Source organism: Pan paniscus, chromosome 15 (genome assembly GCF_029289425.2).
Source record: "Pan paniscus chromosome 15, NHGRI_mPanPan1-v2.0_pri, whole genome shotgun sequence".
NCBI classification, from domain to species: Eukaryota; Metazoa; Chordata; class Mammalia; order Primates; family Hominidae; genus Pan; species Pan paniscus.
Window position 1 is genome coordinate 89,564,464 of NC_073264.2, and position 21,631 is coordinate 89,586,094.

The following is a 21,631-nucleotide window of genomic DNA, read 5'->3' on the forward strand; positions in this document are numbered from 1 at the left end:
AAGGGATTCTCTCTACTCTTCCCTATAAGCTTCGAGTAGGTTTCCTGGAGGAAAAGCCTGCAAGAGGTACAAACTCCCCAAGTCCTCAGGTCCAGTACAGACCTGAGCACATCACTAGTCCACACTCAGTCTTTAGGAAATTAACAAACATTTATAACATAATCTTATCAATTTATGTGGCATTCCATAGCATCTTTCCCAAGTAAGCAAGTGCTGGGATACTTATCTCTCTCCATATTTCAGGTTAGTTGTTTGCTCTGTGACCTCAGTTCTCTCATTAGTTCAAGAAAAATCATTAATGTGCAGATCGTTCAGCTTTTTTCTTCTTGTAATGGTGAGAGCTGTGTTCTTTCCATCTCTCTCTCTCAGCTGAAACAGTAAATTTGTTTTATTTTTATGTGTGGTTTCATTTTTTGAACTTTTAAATTTTGAAAACCTTAGCATTTACAAAAATATAGTATAATAAGCCCACATGTTCCTATCACCTAGGTTGTAGCAATGATCAGCTCAGAGCCAGTGTTATTTCACCTATATGCCCACTCACTCTCCTAGGTTGTTTTGATGCAAACCCCAGACACCATATAATTTTACCCATAAATATTTGAGTATATATCTAAAAGATAGACTTTTAAAACCACAACAATACTATTATGCCTTAAAAATTAATAACAGGCTGGGTGTGGTGGCCCACACCAGTAATCCCAGCACTTTGGGAGGCTAAGGTGGGCGGATCACCAGGTCAGGAGATCAAGACCATCCTGGCCAACATGGTGAAACCTCGTCTCTACTAAAATACAAAAAAAAAATTAGCCAGGAGTGGTGGTGCGCACTTGTAGTCCCAGCTACTCGGGAGGCTGAGGCAGGGGAATCGAACCCAGGAGGTGGGAGGTCTCAATGAGCTGAGTTAACGCCACTGCACTCCAGCCTGGTGACAGAGCGAAATTCCGTCTCAAAAAAATAATAATTAATTAATAACAGTTCTTTAATAATAAATATCTAATGTTTAGATTTCCCCACTGTCTCCTTTTTGAGTTTGTTAGAGTTGGTATTAGAAGGCCGGCAGTCTCCTTCAACTCAGTGCCAGGGTTCAGGATGGGGAAGTTTCCTTGCAAGTCATCTAGTTGAGGAGTAGCCATTGAGAGAATCCCAGATTCTCAAGCATGATCTCTTAAGAGCTTTGTTTTCTGCCCCTAGCACCCATGATGTGGTTTAAAAAAAACTATGGACTGCTGGGCAAAAGCCAGATTGACTGCTCTGCTTACCAAATACCAAGGCTGTAATAATGAGTCTGGATTTTTTTCCTTGAGAAATGCTGGGAGCCATAGACCAGTTTTTAGTTGGGAAGTTATGTCATCATACTGACACTATACAGACTACACCGACAACAGTGGAGGACAGTTACGAGACAGTTGCAGTAATCTGGGAAGCAGTAATTAAGACTTGATTCTGTGACAGCAGAGAGAGCATAAGGAATACGTTTAAGAAATAATTAGAAAGTAGAATCTCGGCCTGGCGTGGTGGCTCATGGCTGTAATCCCAGCACTTTGGGAGGCTGAGGCGGGTGGATCACAAGGTCAGGAGTTCGAGACCAGCCTGGCCAATATGGTGAAACCCTGTCTCTGCTAAAAATACAAAAATTAGCTGGGCATGGTGGCATGCGCCTGTACTCCTAGCTACTCAGGAGGCTGAGGCAGAAGAATCGCTTGAGTCCAGGAGGCGGGGTTGCAGTGAGCCAAGATTGTGCCACTGCACTCCAGCCTGGGCGACAGAGCGAGACTCCATCTCAAAAAAAAAAAAAAAAAAAAGTAGAATCTGCAGGACTTGGTGACTGAGTGGATGATGTGAAGAGCAAGAAGCAGGAGTTAAAATCCTAAGTTTCTGCCTTGGGCAACTGGGAGAATAGTAATATATCATTCACAGAAATATAATAGGATGAGGTGCAGGTTTTCTTTGGGGCTGGAGGTAATAAGAGATAGGAGTTTATTGTTTGGCTGTGTTTGATTTGAGATGCTTTTGGAACATCTAGTATATTTAGTAGACACTTGGATATAAGCATCTGTGTTAGCAAAGAGGTCTGGGCTGAAAATAGACTTGGGAGTCATCAGGGGAAGCTGTGAATATGATTGAGAGCCCCAGGGCTATTATGTAGATAAAAAGACCAGCAATAGAGCTGCTTCCTTTAGAATAAATCTGTTATCTGCTCTATATTATACTTTGCTATCTGGGAATCTGTTCCTCAATATTTGAATCACAGGTGTATTTTCATTTTTAGTGATTGTACTTTTTAACAGAAAATTTAAAATTTGTTTCTATTATTCAGCATGAGTATAAATTACTAATTAAATTTTGAGATAAGAATGGGGTTTCTTGAAAATACAAATCATATATTTTAATGTATCTTTTTAATGTATTTTATATATCTATTTATATATAATAAAGTAAAAATATATATTACTTACATATTATATATTTTTTATATATTTCTGTAAATGTTAGATGTTTTCATTTTTCCAATAGCAACTATAACCCTATATAACTTTTTGCCTCCATAAAGTTGTTAATTTATTATTTTATCTGTATTTTTATTGACTCCATTTAGGATTCATAGTAACTTGCACTTTGCCTACATTTTTGATAAGCCCTGATAATAAATATTTTAGATACACTCAGATTGTCTTAAGAGCCTTATTTTGGGTAGTGTATTTTGATAATTGAATGGGTGTTATGGTTAACAGACACCTGTTATGGTTATAATTTGTATTCACTGTAAAGGCTGCTATAGTTAAAATGCTGGCTTTAACTTCTGAATGTATTAGCCCTTTATATACATTATAAAGGTCATATATCAAAAACCTTTTATGATAATTGCCCAATTCTCTTGCCACTTTTCTTCTCCCATACTCTGACTCACATGCTGTCACCCTCAGAACCCTCCTAAGCCCTTCCAGTCTTCACCCTGTAACTCTTGAGTCATTCACTACTTAGTCAATGCTCCCATACTACTCATTTGCTTCACTGGTGTAGCACTTACTGTGTGCTTTTAAGATTAAGTGAATATGTGGGTGTGAGCTATATTTCTGAATAAATCTAGAAAAGAGGCGGGAGCAGTGGCTCACACCTGTGATCCCAACACTTTGAGAGACTGAGGCAGACAGATCACTTGAGCCCAGGAGTTTGAGACCAGCCTGGACAACATGGCAAAACCCCATCTCTACAAAAAAAAAAAAAAAAAATACAAGAAAAAAAAAAAAGCCAGGCATGATGGTGTGTATCTGTTGTCCCAGCTACTCAGGAGGCTGAGGCAGGCAGATTAATTGAGCCCAGGAGGTCGTGGCTGCAGTGAGCCATGATCAGGCCACTGCACTCCAGCCTGGGTAACAAAGTAAGATTAAAAAAAAAAAATCTGGGAAACTTTTTAAAAACAGTACAAAATAGTGAAAATCAAGAGCTATATTTGTTTTATAAAATATAATTTGAAACTTTTTTGCAAACAGGTGTTAGATTTTAAAATAATTTATGCCCATCCAATTCTACAATTGAATTGACTCTTCAAGTGTTTAAAAATCCGACAATTGGAAAATTATTGTACGTTATGTCTTCTGACACCCTTAAAAAAGATTGATTTAGTACTGAGTTCTGTATTGTAAAATTCTTGACATGAAAGTATGATGAGTATATAAACTATGTTATGGTTATTACTTTACATAAATCTTGAAATCACAGAAACAGTGCACAACAAACCTCATAAACTAAGAATAACCTAAGAAAGTGAGTGTTCAGGGTACCACCAGACTCTTTGCTCCATTGGCACATAATTGATGAACCCTTTTCTGATTTCAGAACTTTACAGTGATCTGCTATTCATGTTTTGGGATTCTACCAGTGTGTTACATATATTCTGCACAAATATCTTTATCCAAGTTTTATGATATTCATAGCTAAAGGAAACAAGATGCAGATTGGTACAGTGGATTTTATACTGTAGTCTACTGGTTTCCAAGGAAAGAAAAAATAGGATACAAGGTAGAAATTATAAGATACAAAAATGGGAAAAGTTTCATGCTTTCTATAAGTTCAGAAGCAATTTTTCCATCCCATTTCAGAGAGATAGCTTAACATATACTTCTACCTTTTAAAAAGACTTTCTTCAGTGGTTCATTTTGTTTATTAAATAACCATTACTGATAACATTTCTTTACAGGCAATCATAATGGCTTATTCTTTCTCCTTCCTCTGATCTCAGTTTGTGCTGTTCTTCAAAGTGTAAATAATTCCTGTGCTTATTAATTAATTGCCCTATAGGATATTTTTAGACTGTACTTAGAAATTTCTTCTTTGAGAGCTAAACTCTTCTGGTACATAAGCTGTAGTGTGAGTATCATTTAGGACTACTTATAAAAACTAACATCTTGAAGTCATTTACCAAATAGTACCCTAGTGACTCAAAATTTAATGCCAGCATACTTACTTGCTTTGAGTAATGTTGTCTTGTATTTGGAATAAGGTTATAAAACAGTTGGAAAGGAAAGGTGATTTGACATATTTTAGATAGTAGTCACAATGTCCAGGTATCTGCAATTTTTTTGCTTTGATAAATCAGCACTTTAGGTTAGCTGACTTATTTGTTCCCAGAAAAAGAGTTAAAATCAGTTTTAAAATTTTTATGCTGTAAAAAAAATCTAAAATCATATAATTTTCAAATAAGTTTTTAAGTAGACAATATGATAAAGTGGCAAAGAACATGGGCTCTGCCCCTGTTCAAATCTGTGAGACTCTGCACCTCAGAGCAGTGTTTTTACCTACAAAATAGGGTAATAATTGTACTACCTCTCAGAAGTTGATGTTAGGATTAAATGAGCTATACATGAAAATTAGTACAGTACCTTGCACATAGTAAGCACACCATACATATTAGTAGCAGTGATAGAAGTTCTTATTATTCCTCTTCTATTCAATGTCAAGAGCAGTACCTTTCATACAGGAAGCCTTTTTCCTTACTCAACTTGTCCATCTTTCCCTTGTTATTCCTCCCAATGAGGTAATAAGACAGATATAATTGGCTAAATCCTAGCGATTTTAAACCTCAATTTCTGTAACCTCCATGTAATTTCCCCTCTACCTAATGAAAGTGCCTCAGAGTTTTGCAAAGGATATACAGATGTGTCCGTAAGGGCTGAAGTCATAGGCAAAGCTTCTTAGACATTTTCAGTTTATAAAACAATAAAATACTATCTGTGTTTTTAGACTTTACAAATAACCTGTAGAAATGGTTCTCCTAAAGTAAAGCCAAAAAGAAATGGAGCAAGTCAAAATGCCTCCCTTTTCAAAGTATTACCCCCACCCCAATGAAAAGAAGTTGAGAAATATATATGAAATTATTATGGAATAAATATTTATTAATTATATTTAAATTATCAATTACCTAAATCAGGGCTCCATACATTATGAGGAGAAGTTCCTTTTCGTTTCTTTAAAGGCTTAACATCACAAAGGGATGGCTTACACTGCACTCTCCAATAATGACAAGACAGGACAGTGAGGATGATGTCACTAATAGTGGTTGAGAAGGGCATTGGTGCTCACAATTTGTGTGGAAGCTTTCAGATAAAACTGACATCTCCCAATAGATCTTAATATGCAAGTTTAAGATCCCAAATATAGATATGTTATTCATCTTTTTTTCGTTTCAGAAAGGAAATTGATTGCTCTACTACTTATATTTGGAATTAAATGTTAATATCTTAGTTTAAATACTTGACTAGAACTTCAAATAAAATATTAACATCTTCAGGAACATATCAGTTAATTTTGTAAACCCTTGAGGCTATCATTTTTTTAATGTATAATCTCAAAATCCCCAATTACATGAATTCGTAATGCAGTTGATGACTGTCATATCGAATGTTCTTAGCCCTCAGGCGAACCGCAAATTGAGGATGACATGTTAAAAGAAGAAATGAATGGATTTTCATCCTTTGCAAGGTCACTAGTACCCTCTTCAGAGAGACTACACCTAAGTCTACATAAATCCAATAAAGTCATCACAAATGGTCCTGAGAAGAACTCCAGTTCCTCCCCGTCCAGCGTGGATTATGCAGCCTCCGGGCCCCGGAAACTGGGCTCTGGAGCCCTGTATGGCAGAAGGCCCAGAAGCACATTCCCAAATTCCCACCGGTTTCAGTTAGTCATTTCGAAAGCACCCAGTGGGGATCTTTTGGATAAACATTCTGAACTCTTTTCTAACAGACAATTGCCATTCACTCCTCGCACTTTAAAAACAGAAGCAAAATCTTTCCTGTCACAGTATCGCTATTATACACCTGCCAAAAGAAAAAAGGATTTTACAGATCAACGGATAGAAGCTGAAACCCAGACTGAATTAAGGTATGACACATCAGCAACCAACAGTAAATCCTTCAGGAAATTAAATGAAAATTAATGAATTAATATTCCTTGTTTTCTGCTGCCAGCCTTAAGATCTGATAGTGCCCTTTTGATTGGAATGAGATGAATGTGACTTTTCCTTTTCCATGTATCACTAGAACTATCAGAGTAATTGCTGAAAAATAGCTATTAAACTGGTCGAGCACCTTATGCGTATGAATTACATATTTTATTATTTCAAGCGTGGTTCAAGAATTGTGTATGTTTTTAAATATTATACTTTCAGAGAATTCTTAAAATAGGTCATCAGACAGCATTTGTGGAAATATGCATATTGATTCATGTTAAAAGTGGCGAAACAATGGGCTATAGAGGGGAAGAAACTAACCCTTTATCCATCTAACCCTCTGCTCCATTTCCTGCAGATATTCAGGCCAGTCTTCATAGCAACAACTGCCAAGAATAATTTTAAATTGGGATAATTTCTGGAAATTAAGTATAATTTGCCTCAATAATGTTTTCAAATACAATAGTGCCTGGCACAAGATGAATGTTCAATAAAAGTTTGCCAGATGACTAAAGAAAAAAACAAATCTTGTCAAGTTTTGAGATTTAGCAGATTTGTGATTGTGATTGTTTTTCTAGTATTACATAAACAATTTATCTGGCAGTAGGTTTTAGTTGTTTTAGAAAGTAAAAACAATTTAAGATTAGTATTTTTTTCTTTGAATATAGATAAGAAGTACAGTGATATCAGATGAGTCTGCAGATATTTAATCAAATAAAATCAAATAATTCAAAATTATGTATTTTATAAGAATAGATGGATCTCATTCTTTTTGAGTTTATTTTTTCTAGCCAGTAAACCTTGTTACCACAGTGCTTATATTTTGAAGGATTAACAATTATTTATTTTAAATTATTACAGCTTTAAATCTGAGTTGGGGACAGCTGAGACTAAAAACATGACAGATTCAGAAATGAACATAAAGCAGGTAATAAGTATGAAATCTTTTGGTATTGCTACATTTGAATTACAGATGTTTTTCTGTAAATAGAATATGTACAGCTATTTAGACTGTGAAGAATAATCTGTTGGTGGCACTTATCATACATGATATAGCCAGTATACAGAAGATCTGCCTATTTACAAATGGTTATAGCTCTCTCTGAATGGCCAGGTGGATCCTGCCAAATCTGGGAAGTCATTTGTTACTAACATCTTTCCTAGATGATTGGTTGGCTGGCTGGACAGATGGAAGGATCAGTAAAATACCTTAAGTATTGTTTTCAAAGATGCAGACCTGGATTACTAGAGGAGCCAGCAGAGTAGTGCAGAAGTTGAGTTTTTATACCTTTTTTTTTTTTGTAAAGAATTGCCACATATTATATAATTGGAAATTATACATTTTATAAGAATAAGTAGCTGTTATTCTCTTATGTTTGCCTCTGCTTTTTCTAGACCATAAAGCTGTTTATTACAGGGTTTATATTTTGAATTCTTAGCATCATTTCTTTTAAAATATTGCAACTTTGAGTCTGATTTTGAGATAAATTGTTTTATTTTTGGAGTGTCAGTCTTGCACTTGTGTCCTGACTTAAATTTGTTGCTTATAAAAATGGTTTGTCTATTAAAATGTCAAACACAGATCCAGAGATAGAAGAATAAAATATAATCATACTCAACTTCCCCCTTCCCTTCTGAAAATGGGTAGAAGGTGGTAGTTTTCCATCTCAGCTATTAATCGCTGTTTGACATAGGGCCCTGCCACTTAAGACCCAAGGACAAATCACTTATCCTCTGAGAGCTGAATTTCCTCATCTAGAAAAACTGTACTTAACTTGCAGGATTATTAGGAGGAGTAAATGATGTAGGCAAAGTGCCTAGCCTGGTAAGGGCTTAATAAATGATAGCTATTACTAGCTTGAAATTTTTGGAAAGAGTTAGCTTTGCAGATAACTACATAAACATGAAAAAATATTTATTTACAATCCTGCAAGAAAATGTGTGTCCCCATATTCCATAGATAGTGCCATCAGTACTTGACTTGAAGAAGCCAGTAGAGTATTAACTGCAGTAGATCCATATTTTAACAGCACCTTTAAAACTGTAAAGCACTATACATAAATTGTCATTGTAAAGATTGAATCTAATGATGTGAGTAAATGCTTGGCACAGTTTGTGGTGCGTAGTAAGGAGTCTATAAAAGTAAGCTGCCATTATTTTTGTTTGTTAATATTATTGTTCATGCTGCCAGCGCTACCACTGCTTCTACATATTTGACATGTTGGCATTTAAAACAGATGAGCTATTTGAATTTCTGAATAATGAGATTTTGTTCCCTCAAACTTACTTAAAAGTTGAAAATTTGCTTCATTTTTCCCTTTATATGTTTATTTGTGGCAATTTCTTAATGTCATTTAAATGCCACTCATTAAAATACAAGAAATAAGTCATTTTATCTTTAAGTTTAAGAAAAAAGTGCTGGATGGATAGAAAAAGTATTCTAAAATATTCTTTGTTGTACTGTATAATTTTTATCTACTGGATATCTCTGTTCAATCACTTAAAATTTGCTGTGTTATATTCTGCTTTCGTAATGTATTTTTAAGCAAAAATAAAGATTTTTTTATTGCATCCCCAGGCATCTAATTGTGTGACATATGCTGCCAAAGAAAAAATAGCTCCTTTACCTTTAGAAGGGCATGACTCAACATGGGATGAGATTAAGGATGATGCTCTTCAGCATTCCTCACCAAGGTAAACAGTTCACAGGAGAAATAATTTCAACTGTCTTTAATTGCCTTCTTGTATAACAGACATATAGTATTTGCCGCATAAGTACTATTTAATTGCATGCTCTAATCTATTTTGGTGTTATGTAATTCAATAACAGTTTTAGTTTTACCAAGGAAATTTTACAAATTGAAGTGCTTAATAAAAGTTGAAATGAATTAATTTTGCTAATTCATTAGTAAAGGAAAAAACCACACCAACTTGTATTATTTATTATCACTGTTCATTAAAAAAAATGATTTTCCCCAAGACAAGTCCTCTGGCAGTGATGCTAACCAGTTTACATGCCACAAATAGTACTGAAGAGCTTTACCATTTGAGGAGTCATAATTTTTGATTTTTAATATTCATCATATCCTAGTGCTTGACCAATCTGTGCTATATGAAGACACTATTTATTTATTTATTTATTTATTTATTTATTTATTTATTTATTTATGAGACAGTCTCTCTCTGTTGTCCAGGCTGGAGTGCAGTGGTGCGGTCTGAGCTCACTGCAATGGAGGCACTCTTTAAAAACTACTCATCATGTTGAGTAATTAAGGAATATTATACATTAATTGGCAGGTAGTAGAAAACCTAAAAGATGCCTCGATAGTTTCAGTTGTCAAATGTATTTCCAGTGTCAGAGAGTGGATATGAAATGCCGGTGGAAGGGGTAGAAGAAAGGAAGGAGTAGAGATTAAAAAGAGGGCAAGAATAAGGTGTTATGTAGCAGACCACTAGGGAAGTACACACAATCCCCTCAGGCTCTGGCTTCTCCCTCAGGCCTTTGCTAGGGAGATCTCACCTGCTAAGGCCATGGAGAGTTCATTGTTAACTACCCTGTCTTTGAAATTTCTGGTGTTTCAACACATATAACTTATTATTTATTAATATAACTGCTCTTGAGCCAGTCTTCATTGAATATTAAGAATGACTTAAGGAAAGGAATATTTATCTTTTCTAATACTTTCTAAAAGAAGTAAAGTAGAATAGTATAATTGAGTATACCTGAATAAAATTTAGCTTCAAATTAATTATTGGTAACATAACTGAATAATAACAAAATTTATCATGATGACCACCTTTAAAAATATTTTCATAATAATGTATCTATATCCAGCATTATCTATACATTAACCTTAGTCAAATTGTCATTGTTTATACTAGAGAAGTGCCATAGTGTAGTTTTAAAAAGAATTGTGAATTTATACCTAGAAAAGTAGTTTAAAAACCTGTCTTTGCTGCTTACTAACATTAACCTTGGAAAGTTACTTAGCCTTTCTGACCCTTGGTGAACTCATCAGTAAATGGGAAAAATAATACACAGCCCACATGCCTGACTGGGTTGTTTAGAAGATTAAATTAGATATGGGTATGAGAGTGCTTTAAAAATTGCTGAAACATGTAATTACAGGTTGAGCATCCCAAATTTGAAAATCTGTAATTCACAATACTCCAAAATCCGACATGATGCCCAAAGGAAATGCTCATTGGAGCCTTTTTGGATTTCAGATTTTTGGATTGAGATGCTCAACTACTAAGTATATAATGGAAATATTCCAAAATCCAAATTCTGAAACACTTCTGGTTCCAAACATCTAAGATAAGGGCTATTCAGTGTGTACTAATATACAATGTTATTGAGTACTTATTGTATGCCAACCACTGTTTTGCTCAACTACTTTAACTTCCTCTTTCTAGGGCAATGTGTCGGTATTCCCTGAAGTCCCCTTCAACTCGTAAAATCTACTCTGAGTAAGATCTTTTTTAAGTCTTCGTTTTGCATAGTGGAATCAAGGATTAAGAATCAAAGAAACCATATTAAATAAGTCAGGATTGAACAATAATCTCTTTTTTTAAAACTGGCAAGTAATAAATGTACATATTCATGGAGTACCTAGTGATATTTTGATACATATACTGTACAGTGATTAGAACAGTTTAATTAGCATATCCATCATCTCGAACATTTTATCATTTCTTTGTGTTGGAAACATTGAGTATCCTTCTTCTAGCTATTTGAAACTATGTATTATTGTTAACCATGGTAGTCATCCTATAGTGGTATAGAACACTAGAACTTACTCCTCCTATCTAGCTATAATTTTGTATCTTGTAACAAATCTCACCTTGTCCCTCATTCCCGTCTACCCTTCCCAGCCTCCAGTACCTTCTGTTCTACTTTCTACTTCTATGAAATCAACTGTTTTTAGCTTCCACATATGAGTGAGAACATGCGATGTTTAACTTTCTGTTGCTGGCTTATTTCACCAGCATCCATCCATGTTCCATCCATGTTGCCACAAATGACATGATTTTATTTATTTTTATGGCTGAATAGTATTTCATGGTGTATATATACATTTTCTTTATCCATTCATCTGTGAACACTAATCTCTCTTACAACCAGCTTTGGGATATCAATCGTATAATACATACTAAATTTGAGAAACTGACCTGAATAATTTTCTTGAATTTATTTGAGAAATAATAACAACTTTCTGGAATAATTATCAATCACATCATTTTTATCTCCAGTAGAAATTTGTCCCCAGGTATTACCTGATACTTTTTAATAATCAGTATCCGTGATTCTTACTTATTTTATAAGTAAAAATAATAAAATAATAAAGAAGAGTTTTAGAGAAATGCAGACTTTTAATAGTTCAGGATACTCTTTCCAGAGGTTTCTAACCTCAGCAGTTCTTTGCAGATATTTTATTTGTAGATTTTAATGTTGTTTTAATTAAGTTACTCTTTTTAGGGAAAATAATTTATAAAATTTTATTTATTTTCAAATATGCTGTTTTTAAATAAGCAAGACCCTGTGAATCAGTTTGAAAGTGTAACTTTTTATTAAACATTTAAATCTATTATTTGATTTGCTTATTAACTCTTCCCTTATATTTGCTTATTCAGTAATTTAGTTACTTGCTACTTACATTTGGTATTAATTCACTAATTTCAGCTAATTAAAATCAAACATACAATAATATCCTAATTTTCTTGTAATAGCTACTAAAATATAGTTATAATAGAGAAGTGTGTTCAAGTAGTTAAAAATTACCACAAGATTTATGTTCACAAATTTTCCTATGAGAATTTTTCGTCTCCAAACGTTTTGAGAGAAAAAATAAATTTTTCTGCTTAGTAAATTTCTCAACCTTAAAACAAGATGCTGGCCTAGGGCTAGGAGAGGACTTCTTAGTTGAAGCTCCTGCTTCTCTGGACAACTTTCCTCTTCCTTCTTGCAAATGCTTTGCAGAGGGACTTGCACCTCTGCTGCTGGACCTGGTCAGGAGCAAGAGGAAATTTAAAACATTCCTCGGGAGTGCTTGCTCCCAGTGGATTGCATTTGATTGCGCCTTGTCCTTCGTTGCTTTCTTTTTGTGTTGTTTAATTCTGCTTGTTTTTTACTGCTATGGATGTTGCAGATATCTGTGAAATTTTACTCTATTAGGTCATCACCTTTAGTAAATATTTATCCTTGCATAATTTGAGAAGGTAGACATGTTTGTTTTGTAATATTCCCCTTAGTAATATGAGATAGAAGTACATTGGTAATGGTAGAGATAGATATTTCTAATTAGGTACTAATGTTTCTTACAGTTTTCAGAATAAGTAAGGAATAATTTTTATGCTATATATTGCCTTCCTTTTACAGTGAAGAAGAACTGTTGTATCTGAGTTTCATTGAAGATGTAACAGATGAAATTTTGAAACTTGGTTTATTTTCAAACAGGTTAGTTTTTTTAATTGTGTTATGTTAATTCAGGAGTACATTAAATATTCTTCATATTTCTTCATATGATGTTAAAATTTTAAAGTTATTTTCCCATATTAGGAAATGAAAAAATATATTGCTTTCTTGGAAACTTATTATTATAATTGATAGCAAGTTGTAAAGAATGTTTAATTCATACTCTAGGGGAAGTTCGCCACTTGGGAGAATTAAAGAATAGAGCTTTTATTCATGTTAATATTATATCCCTTGAGTTATAAGTGACTAGTGAAGGAAGATCTTTATCACTTATTTGCAAAGCTCCATAATCCCATTTTACTACCTAAAATTGTCATGAGAATCAAAAGCAAGCATTTTTGGTGCAACCATTATTAGTATTAGATCTAGTAAAATGAGAACAAATTAAGAGCTAGGTTTGCACGCTGTAAGTTAAATGGAAAGTTTGCAAAACCAGATTAGCTATTGCATAGCTTAAGGAAACTGTGTGTCCTGAATTTAGCTTGAACATTTATGTATCTAAGATTCATTGAGCACTGAGCTCTACTTTATGTTATGTAACCTAGGACCCTATTATGTATACTACTTGCTTTCTCTGTCATAATAATATGCCAAGCATAGACATTTTTAATAAATTATTTCTATCCTCTACATCAAGTTTTTTAAAAAATTAAAGCAAACATTTTCATTATTGGTATAAAAAGGCATATCAAAAAGACCTAAGATTTTTGGCATTAATTCTGTTGACCCCTTTCATTTTAAAAAGTTTGTTAATAATATTTGCATAATATGGGTAAAGAGTTTCAGGATACATAATGAAAAGTTTTGGCAATCTGTATCACAATATGAATATACTTAACACTGCTGAATCGTGCACTTAAAAATGGTTAAGATGATAAGTTTGGTTAGTTTTTGCCACCACAAGAAAAAAAGTACACATACAAAATCATATGTATTTATGCTTAAAGTTTTATGTTTTTCTCAAGATTATAAGACTGTTTATTACAGCATTTTTATAATTGTACCAAAAACCAGAATCAACCTAAATGTTTAATGGTAAATGTTTGGTTGAATAAACTGTGGAATATATATGAAATGTGAGGTCTGTTTAGGGATTAAAAATGATGTTGAAGTGAATTTACAGATACAGAAAGATGTTAAAGATATATGTCATTGATTAGAAAAAACAAAATAGGGCTGGGCGCAGTGGCTCACACCAGTAATCCCAGCACTTTGGGAGGCTAAGGTGGGCGGATCACAAGGTCAGGAGTTCAACACCAGCCTGGCCAATATGGTGAAACCCCATCTCTACTAAAAATACAAAAATTAGCTGGGCGTGGTGGTGTGCGCCTGTAGTCCCAGCTACTCAGGTGGGTGAGGCAGGAGAATCGCTTGAACCCCACAAGGCGGAGGTTGCAGTGAGCTGAGATCGCGCCACCGCACTCCATCTTGGGCGACAGAGTGAGACTCTGTCTCAGAAAAAAAAAAAAAAGAAAAAGAAAAAGGAAAAAGAAAAAACAAGATAGATACCCAAATAGTATGTATTGTTTAATTACAAGTTGGTAAAGAAATACAAATGAATAGAAAAAATGCCTAGTAGCGAATATTCTAAAATGTTAACAATAGTTGTAAAAAGTAGAATACAGATTTCTTGGGTTTTAAAAAAAATTGTGAAATAATTCAGAACTACTAACTCTGAGGTTGGTTCATAACTTCACTGATGCTAGCAAATGATAACAAAGGAAATTAGTTGTTTTTTAAGAAACTGTTGATACATTCCTGTGATAGAGAGGTGAGCATGGTGTTCTAGAATGAAGAAATTCTGTGGAGCCAGACACATCTGGGTTAAATTCTCCTAAAGGCTTTTGACCTCAGGGGAGAGGAAATTATCATCTTAGAGATGTGGCTTTCTCGTCTTTAAAATGGTTTTTACACTATCTTTCCCTCCCTACATTGGTCAGAACTAGAGGTAAAATGATTATTATGACTAGCACAGTAGCACTTAATGGAAATTAATAGGTGATAACTTTTAAATTATTATGTGGATTTACCATCAGTGGGAGTTTTTAAATTTTTTTATTATTTTTTAAAATTTTGTGAGGTACACAGTAGGTATGTATATTTAAGGGGTACATGAGATGTTTTGATACAGGCAAGCATTGTGAAATAAGAACGTCACGGAGAATGGGGTATCCATCCTCTCAAGCATTTATCCTTTGAGTTACAAACGATCAGATTACATTCTCTAAGTTATTTTAAATGTACAATTAAGTTACTATTGACTGTAGTCACCCTGTTGTGCTGTCAAATGGTCTTATTCATTCTTTCTATGTTTTTGTACCCATTAACTACCCCACTTAACCTGCAGCCCTCTACTACCCTTCCCAGCCTCTGTTAACCATCCTTCTACTCTCTATGTCCATGAGTTCAATTGTTTTGATTTTTAGATCCCACAAATACGTGGGAGCATGCAATGTTTGTCTTTCTGTGCCAGGCTCATTTCACTTAATATAATGATCTCCAGTTCCGTCCATATTGTTGCAGATCACAGGATCTCACTTTTTTAATGGCTGAATAGTACTCCATGGTGTATATGTACTACGTTTTTTTATCCATTCATTTGTTAATGGACACTTAGTTGCTTCCAAATCTTAGCTGTCATAAACAGTGCTACGACAAACGTAAGAGTGCAGGTATCTCTTCGATATCCTGACTTACTTCCTTTTGGGATTGCTGGAACATATGGTAGCTCAATTTCTAGTTTTTTGAGGGACCTCCAAACTGTTCTCCATAGTGGTTGAACTAATAGTTTACATTCTTACCAACAGTGTGCAAGGATTCCCTTTTCTCCACATCCTCACCAGCATTTATTATTGCTTGTTTTTGCATATAAGCCATTTTAACTGGAGTGAGATGATACCTCATTGTAGTTTTGATTTGCATTCCTCTGATGATCAGTGATGTGTGGAATACCTTTTCATATTCCTGTCTACAATTCGTATGTCTTTTGAGAATTGTCTATTCAAATCTTTTGCCCATTTTTTGATTGGGTTATTAGATTTTTCCCTATAAATCTAATAGTAAATAGTTGTTTGAGCTCCTTATATATTCTGGTTATTAATTCCTTGTCAGAGGGTTAGTTTGCAAATATTTTCTCCCATTCTGTGGATTGTCTCTTCACTTTGTTGGTTATATCCTTTGCTGTGTGGAAGCTTTTTAATTTGTGATCCCATTTGTCCATGTTTGCTTTGGTTGCCTGTGCTTGTGGGATATTACTCAAGAAGTCTTTGCCAGACCAGTGTCCTAGAGATTTTCCCTCAATGTTTTCATTTAGTAGTTCCATAGTTTCAGAACTTATATTTAAGCCTTTCATCTATTTTGATTTGATTTTTGTATGTGGTGAGAGATAGGGGTCTAGTTTCATTCTTTTGCATATGGGTATCCAGTTTTCCCATTACCATTTATTGAAGAGACTGCCTTTTCCCCAGTGTATGTATGTTCTTGGCAACTTTGTCAAAAATGAGTTCACTGTAGGTGTGTGGATTTGTTTCTGAGTTCTCTATTCTGTTCCATTGGTCTGTGTCTGTTTTTATGCCTGACCATGCTGTTTTGGTTACTGTAGCTCTGTACTATAATTTGAAGTCAGGTAACATGATTCCACCAGTTTTGTTCTTTTTACTTAGGATAGCTTTGGCTATTCTGGGTCTTTTGTGGTTTCATGTACATTTTAGGATTTTTTTTTCTATTTCTGTGAATAATGTCACTGCTATTTTGATAGGGATTGCATTGACTCTGTAGATTGCTTTGGGTGGTGTGGGCATTTTAACAATATTGATTCTTCCAATCCATGAATTTGGAATATTTTTCCTTTTTTTTTTTTTTGGTGTCCTTTTCCATTTTGTTCATTGGTGTTTTATACTTTAATATAGGAATTTTTAAAAGTATAATTTAGGAAGGATTATAAAATATCTCTGTAAGAGGTTTTTCTTTAGGGTTTGGTTGTGTGTGTGTGTGTGTGTGTGTGTGTAAATATCGGGGTAGAGAGGCTTTGGGTGTTTGCCTCTTATGTCTGTGAGAGAAAACAGCTTTTTGGTGGTGGGGTGAGAAAAAGGAGAATTTTATTCAAAGAAATAAAAGTAGCATACAGTCTTTCAGAAATATGTAATGTGAAGCAAATGCATAATGGAAGAACTTAGAACAGGAAAGGATTAGTCTTCAGCTTTACAGAGAAAAAGAAAAATCTGAAAAACATTTTTCAACCTTTGTAGTTTCAGTGTTACGTGGCTAGTTTATATTTAGATGATTTTCTGATTTTGAGACATTAACATTTTTGTTTATCATTTGTAGGTTTTTAGAACGACTGTTCGAGCGACATATAAAACAAAATAAACATTTGGAGGAGGTTTGTCTTTCCTTATAACTTCATTAGAAAAATTATAATGTAAAAATAATTTTATGGTTTTTTTCATACCTTCAAACAATACATTAAAAGCAAGTGCTTTTTTTTTCCCTTGAACTTTTTTGAGGGTGGTGGTGGGAGAAGTGAAAGGAAAAGTATTAATCCTGTGAGATTTTCAGCACTGCAGTCAAAATTTAATTTGACTCAATTAATGTAATTAGTCTCATCTTTTCTTAATCCTAGGAAAAAATGCGCCACCTGCTGCATGTCCTGAAAGTAGACTTAGGCTGCACATCGGAGGAAAACTCGGTAAAGCAAAATGTTGTTGATATGTTGAATGTATTTGATTTTGAAAAGCCTGGGAATTCAGAACCAAATGAATTAAAAAATGAAAGTGAAGTAACAATTCAGCAGGAACGTCAACAATACCAAAAGGCTTTGGATATGTTATTGTCGGCACCAAAGGATGAGAACGAGATATTCCCTTCACCAACTGAATTTTTCATGCCTATTTATAAATCAAAGCATTCAGAAGGGGTTATGATTCAACAGGTGAATGATGAAACAAATCTTGAAACTTCAACTTTGGATGAAAATCATCCAAGTATTTCAGACAGTTTAACAGATCAGGAAACTTCTGTGAATGTCATTGAAGGTGATAGTGACCCTGAAAAGGTTGAGATTTCAAATGGATTATGTGGTCTTAACACATCACTCTCCCAATCTGTTCAGTTCTCCAGTGTCAAAGGCGACAATAATCATGACATGGAGTTATCAACTCTTAAAATCATGGAAATGAGCATTGAGGACTGTCCTTTGGATGTTTAATCTTCATTAATAAATACCTCAAATGGCCAGTAACTCAATATTACTTTTCTTCCTTTTTTAAAATGTATGTATAAGATTTCTGTATTGGTTTTCTGTGCTGCAATAGTAAGTTACCAGAAACCTAGCGGCCTAACGTGCCACACATTTATTATTCATCCCACAGTTTTGTGGATCAGGAGTGTAGGCACAGCTTAGTTGGGTCCTCTGTCCTGGGTCTCACAAGGCTACCCCACAATCAAGGCAGTGGCTGGGGCCATGTTTTCATTTAGAGGCTTGTTGGCAGAATTATCCTCCTTGCAGTTATAGATTTGAGGGCTTCGTTGTCTTGCTGACCAGTGGCTAGAGGCTGCCTATAGTTCTCTGCCACTTGGCCCTTTCCTTAGGGAAATTATAACATGGCTGCTTGCTTTTTTAAGGATATCAGGAAAACCAGAGATATTCTGCTAACAAGATGGAGTCTTATATAATGTAACATAATCACAGGAGTGACTTTCTATCACCTTTACCGTGTTCTTTTGGGTAGAAGCAAGTCACAGGTCTTGCCCACACTTAAGGGTTGGGAATATATACAAGGGTGTGAATGCCAGAACACAGGAATCACTGGGGTCATCTGAGGACCTGCTGGCCACAATTTCTAAAATCACTTTTCAGAGGAAAACATATTTTACCCATATTTTCAGAGGAACATATTTTACCCAGACATAAGCGGTTTTGTAGGCTATGGGAAATGGTTTATGATCTGGTGTGAGTCTTGAAGCGTTGGACCTTGTCTGCAATATCTTGAATTTTGTTTTCTCACTTTTCCTGCAATATCTAAAGCCTCAAGGACCTTTCAGTTGTCAGTGACCCAGGGAATTCTGTCAGCTGGCTGAGATGTTGTCTCTTGTTGTGAGTGCAAACATTTAGTCAGACCTGTCTGAAGCCCTCTCCTACCCTTGTAGCTCATGAATGAGACCCTTACTATTAGAACATGGCCCAGCAGATTCATCTCTAATTATACCTTTTTAACTATTTACAATAATATAATTGAATATTTGTGTGCCCGTTATGTACAAAGTTTCATGCCTAGATACTGTGGAGGATAAAAACAATAACCCATTTTGTTTTTATAAGCTATATTTTAATTTTATATTTAAAAAAATACAACCCAGGTATTCTTCTAAAAACTTAACAGTGACTTCCAAGTATCCTGTTCTTTAACTCGGGTTTTTATCATCCTTTGGCCATAGCAGTGTTTCCCAAAGGGTGGTACTTACCACTGGAGACCTGAGAGTTGATTTTAGTGGTATGTGGATGACAGGTCCATCTCATTCATGGGATGCTGACCATCACCACTGTCTTCAGGATAAGACACAGGTACAACCTGCAAAGCACAATATGGTGGGACTGAGCACCCAACCCACTTTTCACCTCCACTGTCGGAATCCCCAATTCACCCTGCTACAACCCTTTTTTGGCACACCTGCCCCTCAGCCCTCACCTCTGGACTTCTTCCCTTTAACCCTGTAAGCAACACCGTCTATCCCCTCTTGCAGTCCTCTTAAACCTCCTGAAATAACCTTGGCTCTATTCTTGGTCCCCAGCCTGGGTCTCCCCATCTGTTAGATCTTTACCCCTCTATTTGCTTCTTGGGTTCTGTTGTTCCTCAGCCCCAGGGTTCCTTTCTTCAGTCCCAGCCTCACTCTTTCACAAACCCCCTCTTCCCATTCCCCATGTAACTACCCCAGACCTACTGGCCTGGCCCAAATTTTCCTTCCTTGGCTGGAGCTACCATCTGTCTTTCCGGAGGCATTCTCAGAAACTATCTCCTGGCTGCTGTTCTCCAACACTTTGGTCCAAGCCCCAGACCTGCCCTATTTGACATTCAGTCTTCATGCTCTAACTCTGGGTACAGCTTCTTGTCTCTGGGGCCATGACCCATCCTAATTTGCATACCTATTAGGACAATTTGTTGTTATCCTTTAGTTTCCCTTTAAGTTTTAAAAGGTGAGTTGATTTAAAGAAATATTAAAAATGGTTCTTGAATGTGGCAAAAGTATTATAGTATGAAGGTAGGATGTGGGTGGTAAGTTTGGGAAACAGCATTTAAACTCTTCTAGCAGCATCTTTTTTTATCCCTAAGACATCTTGTTACAGCATCAAGCAACATCTTTATATCTTCGCCTCTTCCTTCTCACACAGCCCATCAACTGAGGCTGAGAGGCATGATGAATGTGAGTGTGTCTTCTGAGCCAGGTTGCCTGGATTTGATTCCTTTTGAGCTGTGACTTTGAGCTGGGTTTCTGAGCCTGTGTGTGTTTTCTCATATCTTGGATGGGGGTAATTATAGAGCCTTTATCATAGAATACAAGAATTAAATGAGCTTGCATGATAAATACAGGCTGCTACTACTTTTTTTTTTTGCTATTTATTTTTTATTTCAGTAGGATTTTGGGAACAGGTGATGTTTGGTTACATGAATAAGTTCTTCATTGGTGACTTCTGAGATTTTGGTGCACCCAGCACCTAAGCAGTGTACATTGTACCCAATGTGTAGTCTTTTATCCCTCACTCCCCGCCTACCCTTTCCCCTCAGCCCCCAAAGTCCATTGTATTATTCTTATGCCTTTGCATCCTCATAGCTTAGCTCCCACTTATGAGTGGGAACATACAATGTTTGGTTTTCCATTCCTGAGTTACTTCACTTAGAATAATGGTCTCCAATTCCATCTAGGTTGCTGCAAATGCCATTATTTCATTCCTTTTTATGGCTGAGTAGTATTCAATTGTGTGTGTGTGTATATATATATACACACATCACATTTTCATTATCCACTTGTTGATCAATGGGCATATGGGCTGGTTCCATATTTTTGCAATTGTGAATTGTACTCCTATAAACATGCGTGTGCAAGTTATCTTTTTTGTATAATGACTTCTTTTCCTCTGGGTAGATACCCAGGAGTGGGATTGCTGGATCAAATGGTAGATCTACCTTTAGTTCTTTAAGGAATCTCCACACTGTTTTCCATAGTGGTTGCACTAGTTTACATTCCCACTAACAGTGTAAAAGTGTTCCCTGTTCACCACATCCACACCAATATCTACTATTTTTTTATTTTTTGATTATGGCCATTCTTGGAACAGTAAGGTGGTATCGCATTGTGGTTTTGATTTGCAGTTCCTTGATAATTAGTGATGTTGAACATTTTTTCATATGTTTATTGGCCATTTGTATATCTTCTTTTGAGAATTGTCTATTCATGTCCTTAGCCCATTGTTGATGGGATTGTTTTTGTTTCTTGCTGATTTGTTTGAGTTACTTGTAGATTCTGGATATTAGTCCTTTGTCAGATGTATAGATTGCAAAGATTTTCTTCACTCTGTGGGTTGTCTGTTTACTGATTATTTCTTTTGCTATGCAGAATCATTTTAGTTTACCTAAGTTTCATCTGTTTATCTCTGTTTTTGTTGCATTTGCGTTTGGGTTCTTGGTCATGAACACTTAGCCTAAGCCAGT

At 35.3% G+C, this 21,631-nt stretch overlaps 1 protein-coding gene across 10 annotated transcripts in view; it reads left to right on the forward strand.

The window, feature by feature from the left end:
* Positions 1-18,170, forward strand: part of SPATA7 (spermatogenesis associated 7) — a 53,529-nt gene extending 35,359 nt beyond the window's left edge. For 6 of the 10 annotated variants that reach the window (XM_034937966.3, XM_055097927.2, XM_055097924.2 and 3 more), the window contains 7 exons: positions 5,912-6,384; positions 7,313-7,379; positions 9,030-9,145; positions 10,868-10,921; positions 12,831-12,908; positions 17,253-17,307; positions 17,548-18,170. In XM_034937966.3, the coding sequence (XP_034793857.1) occupies positions 5,912-6,384; positions 7,313-7,379; positions 9,030-9,145; positions 10,868-10,921; positions 12,831-12,908; positions 17,253-17,307; positions 17,548-18,132 (1,428 nt within the window). In that variant the 3' untranslated portion in view covers positions 18,133-18,170. Of the gene's footprint in view, positions 1-5,911; positions 6,385-7,312; positions 7,383-9,029; positions 9,146-10,867; positions 10,922-12,830; positions 12,909-17,252; positions 17,308-17,547 lie in introns of all 10 variants that reach the window. The other 4 variants (XM_008958154.4, XM_034937965.3, XM_063596356.1 and 1 more) reach the window with 1 other exon arrangement.
* The last annotated feature ends 3,461 nt before the right edge of the window (positions 18,171-21,631 follow it).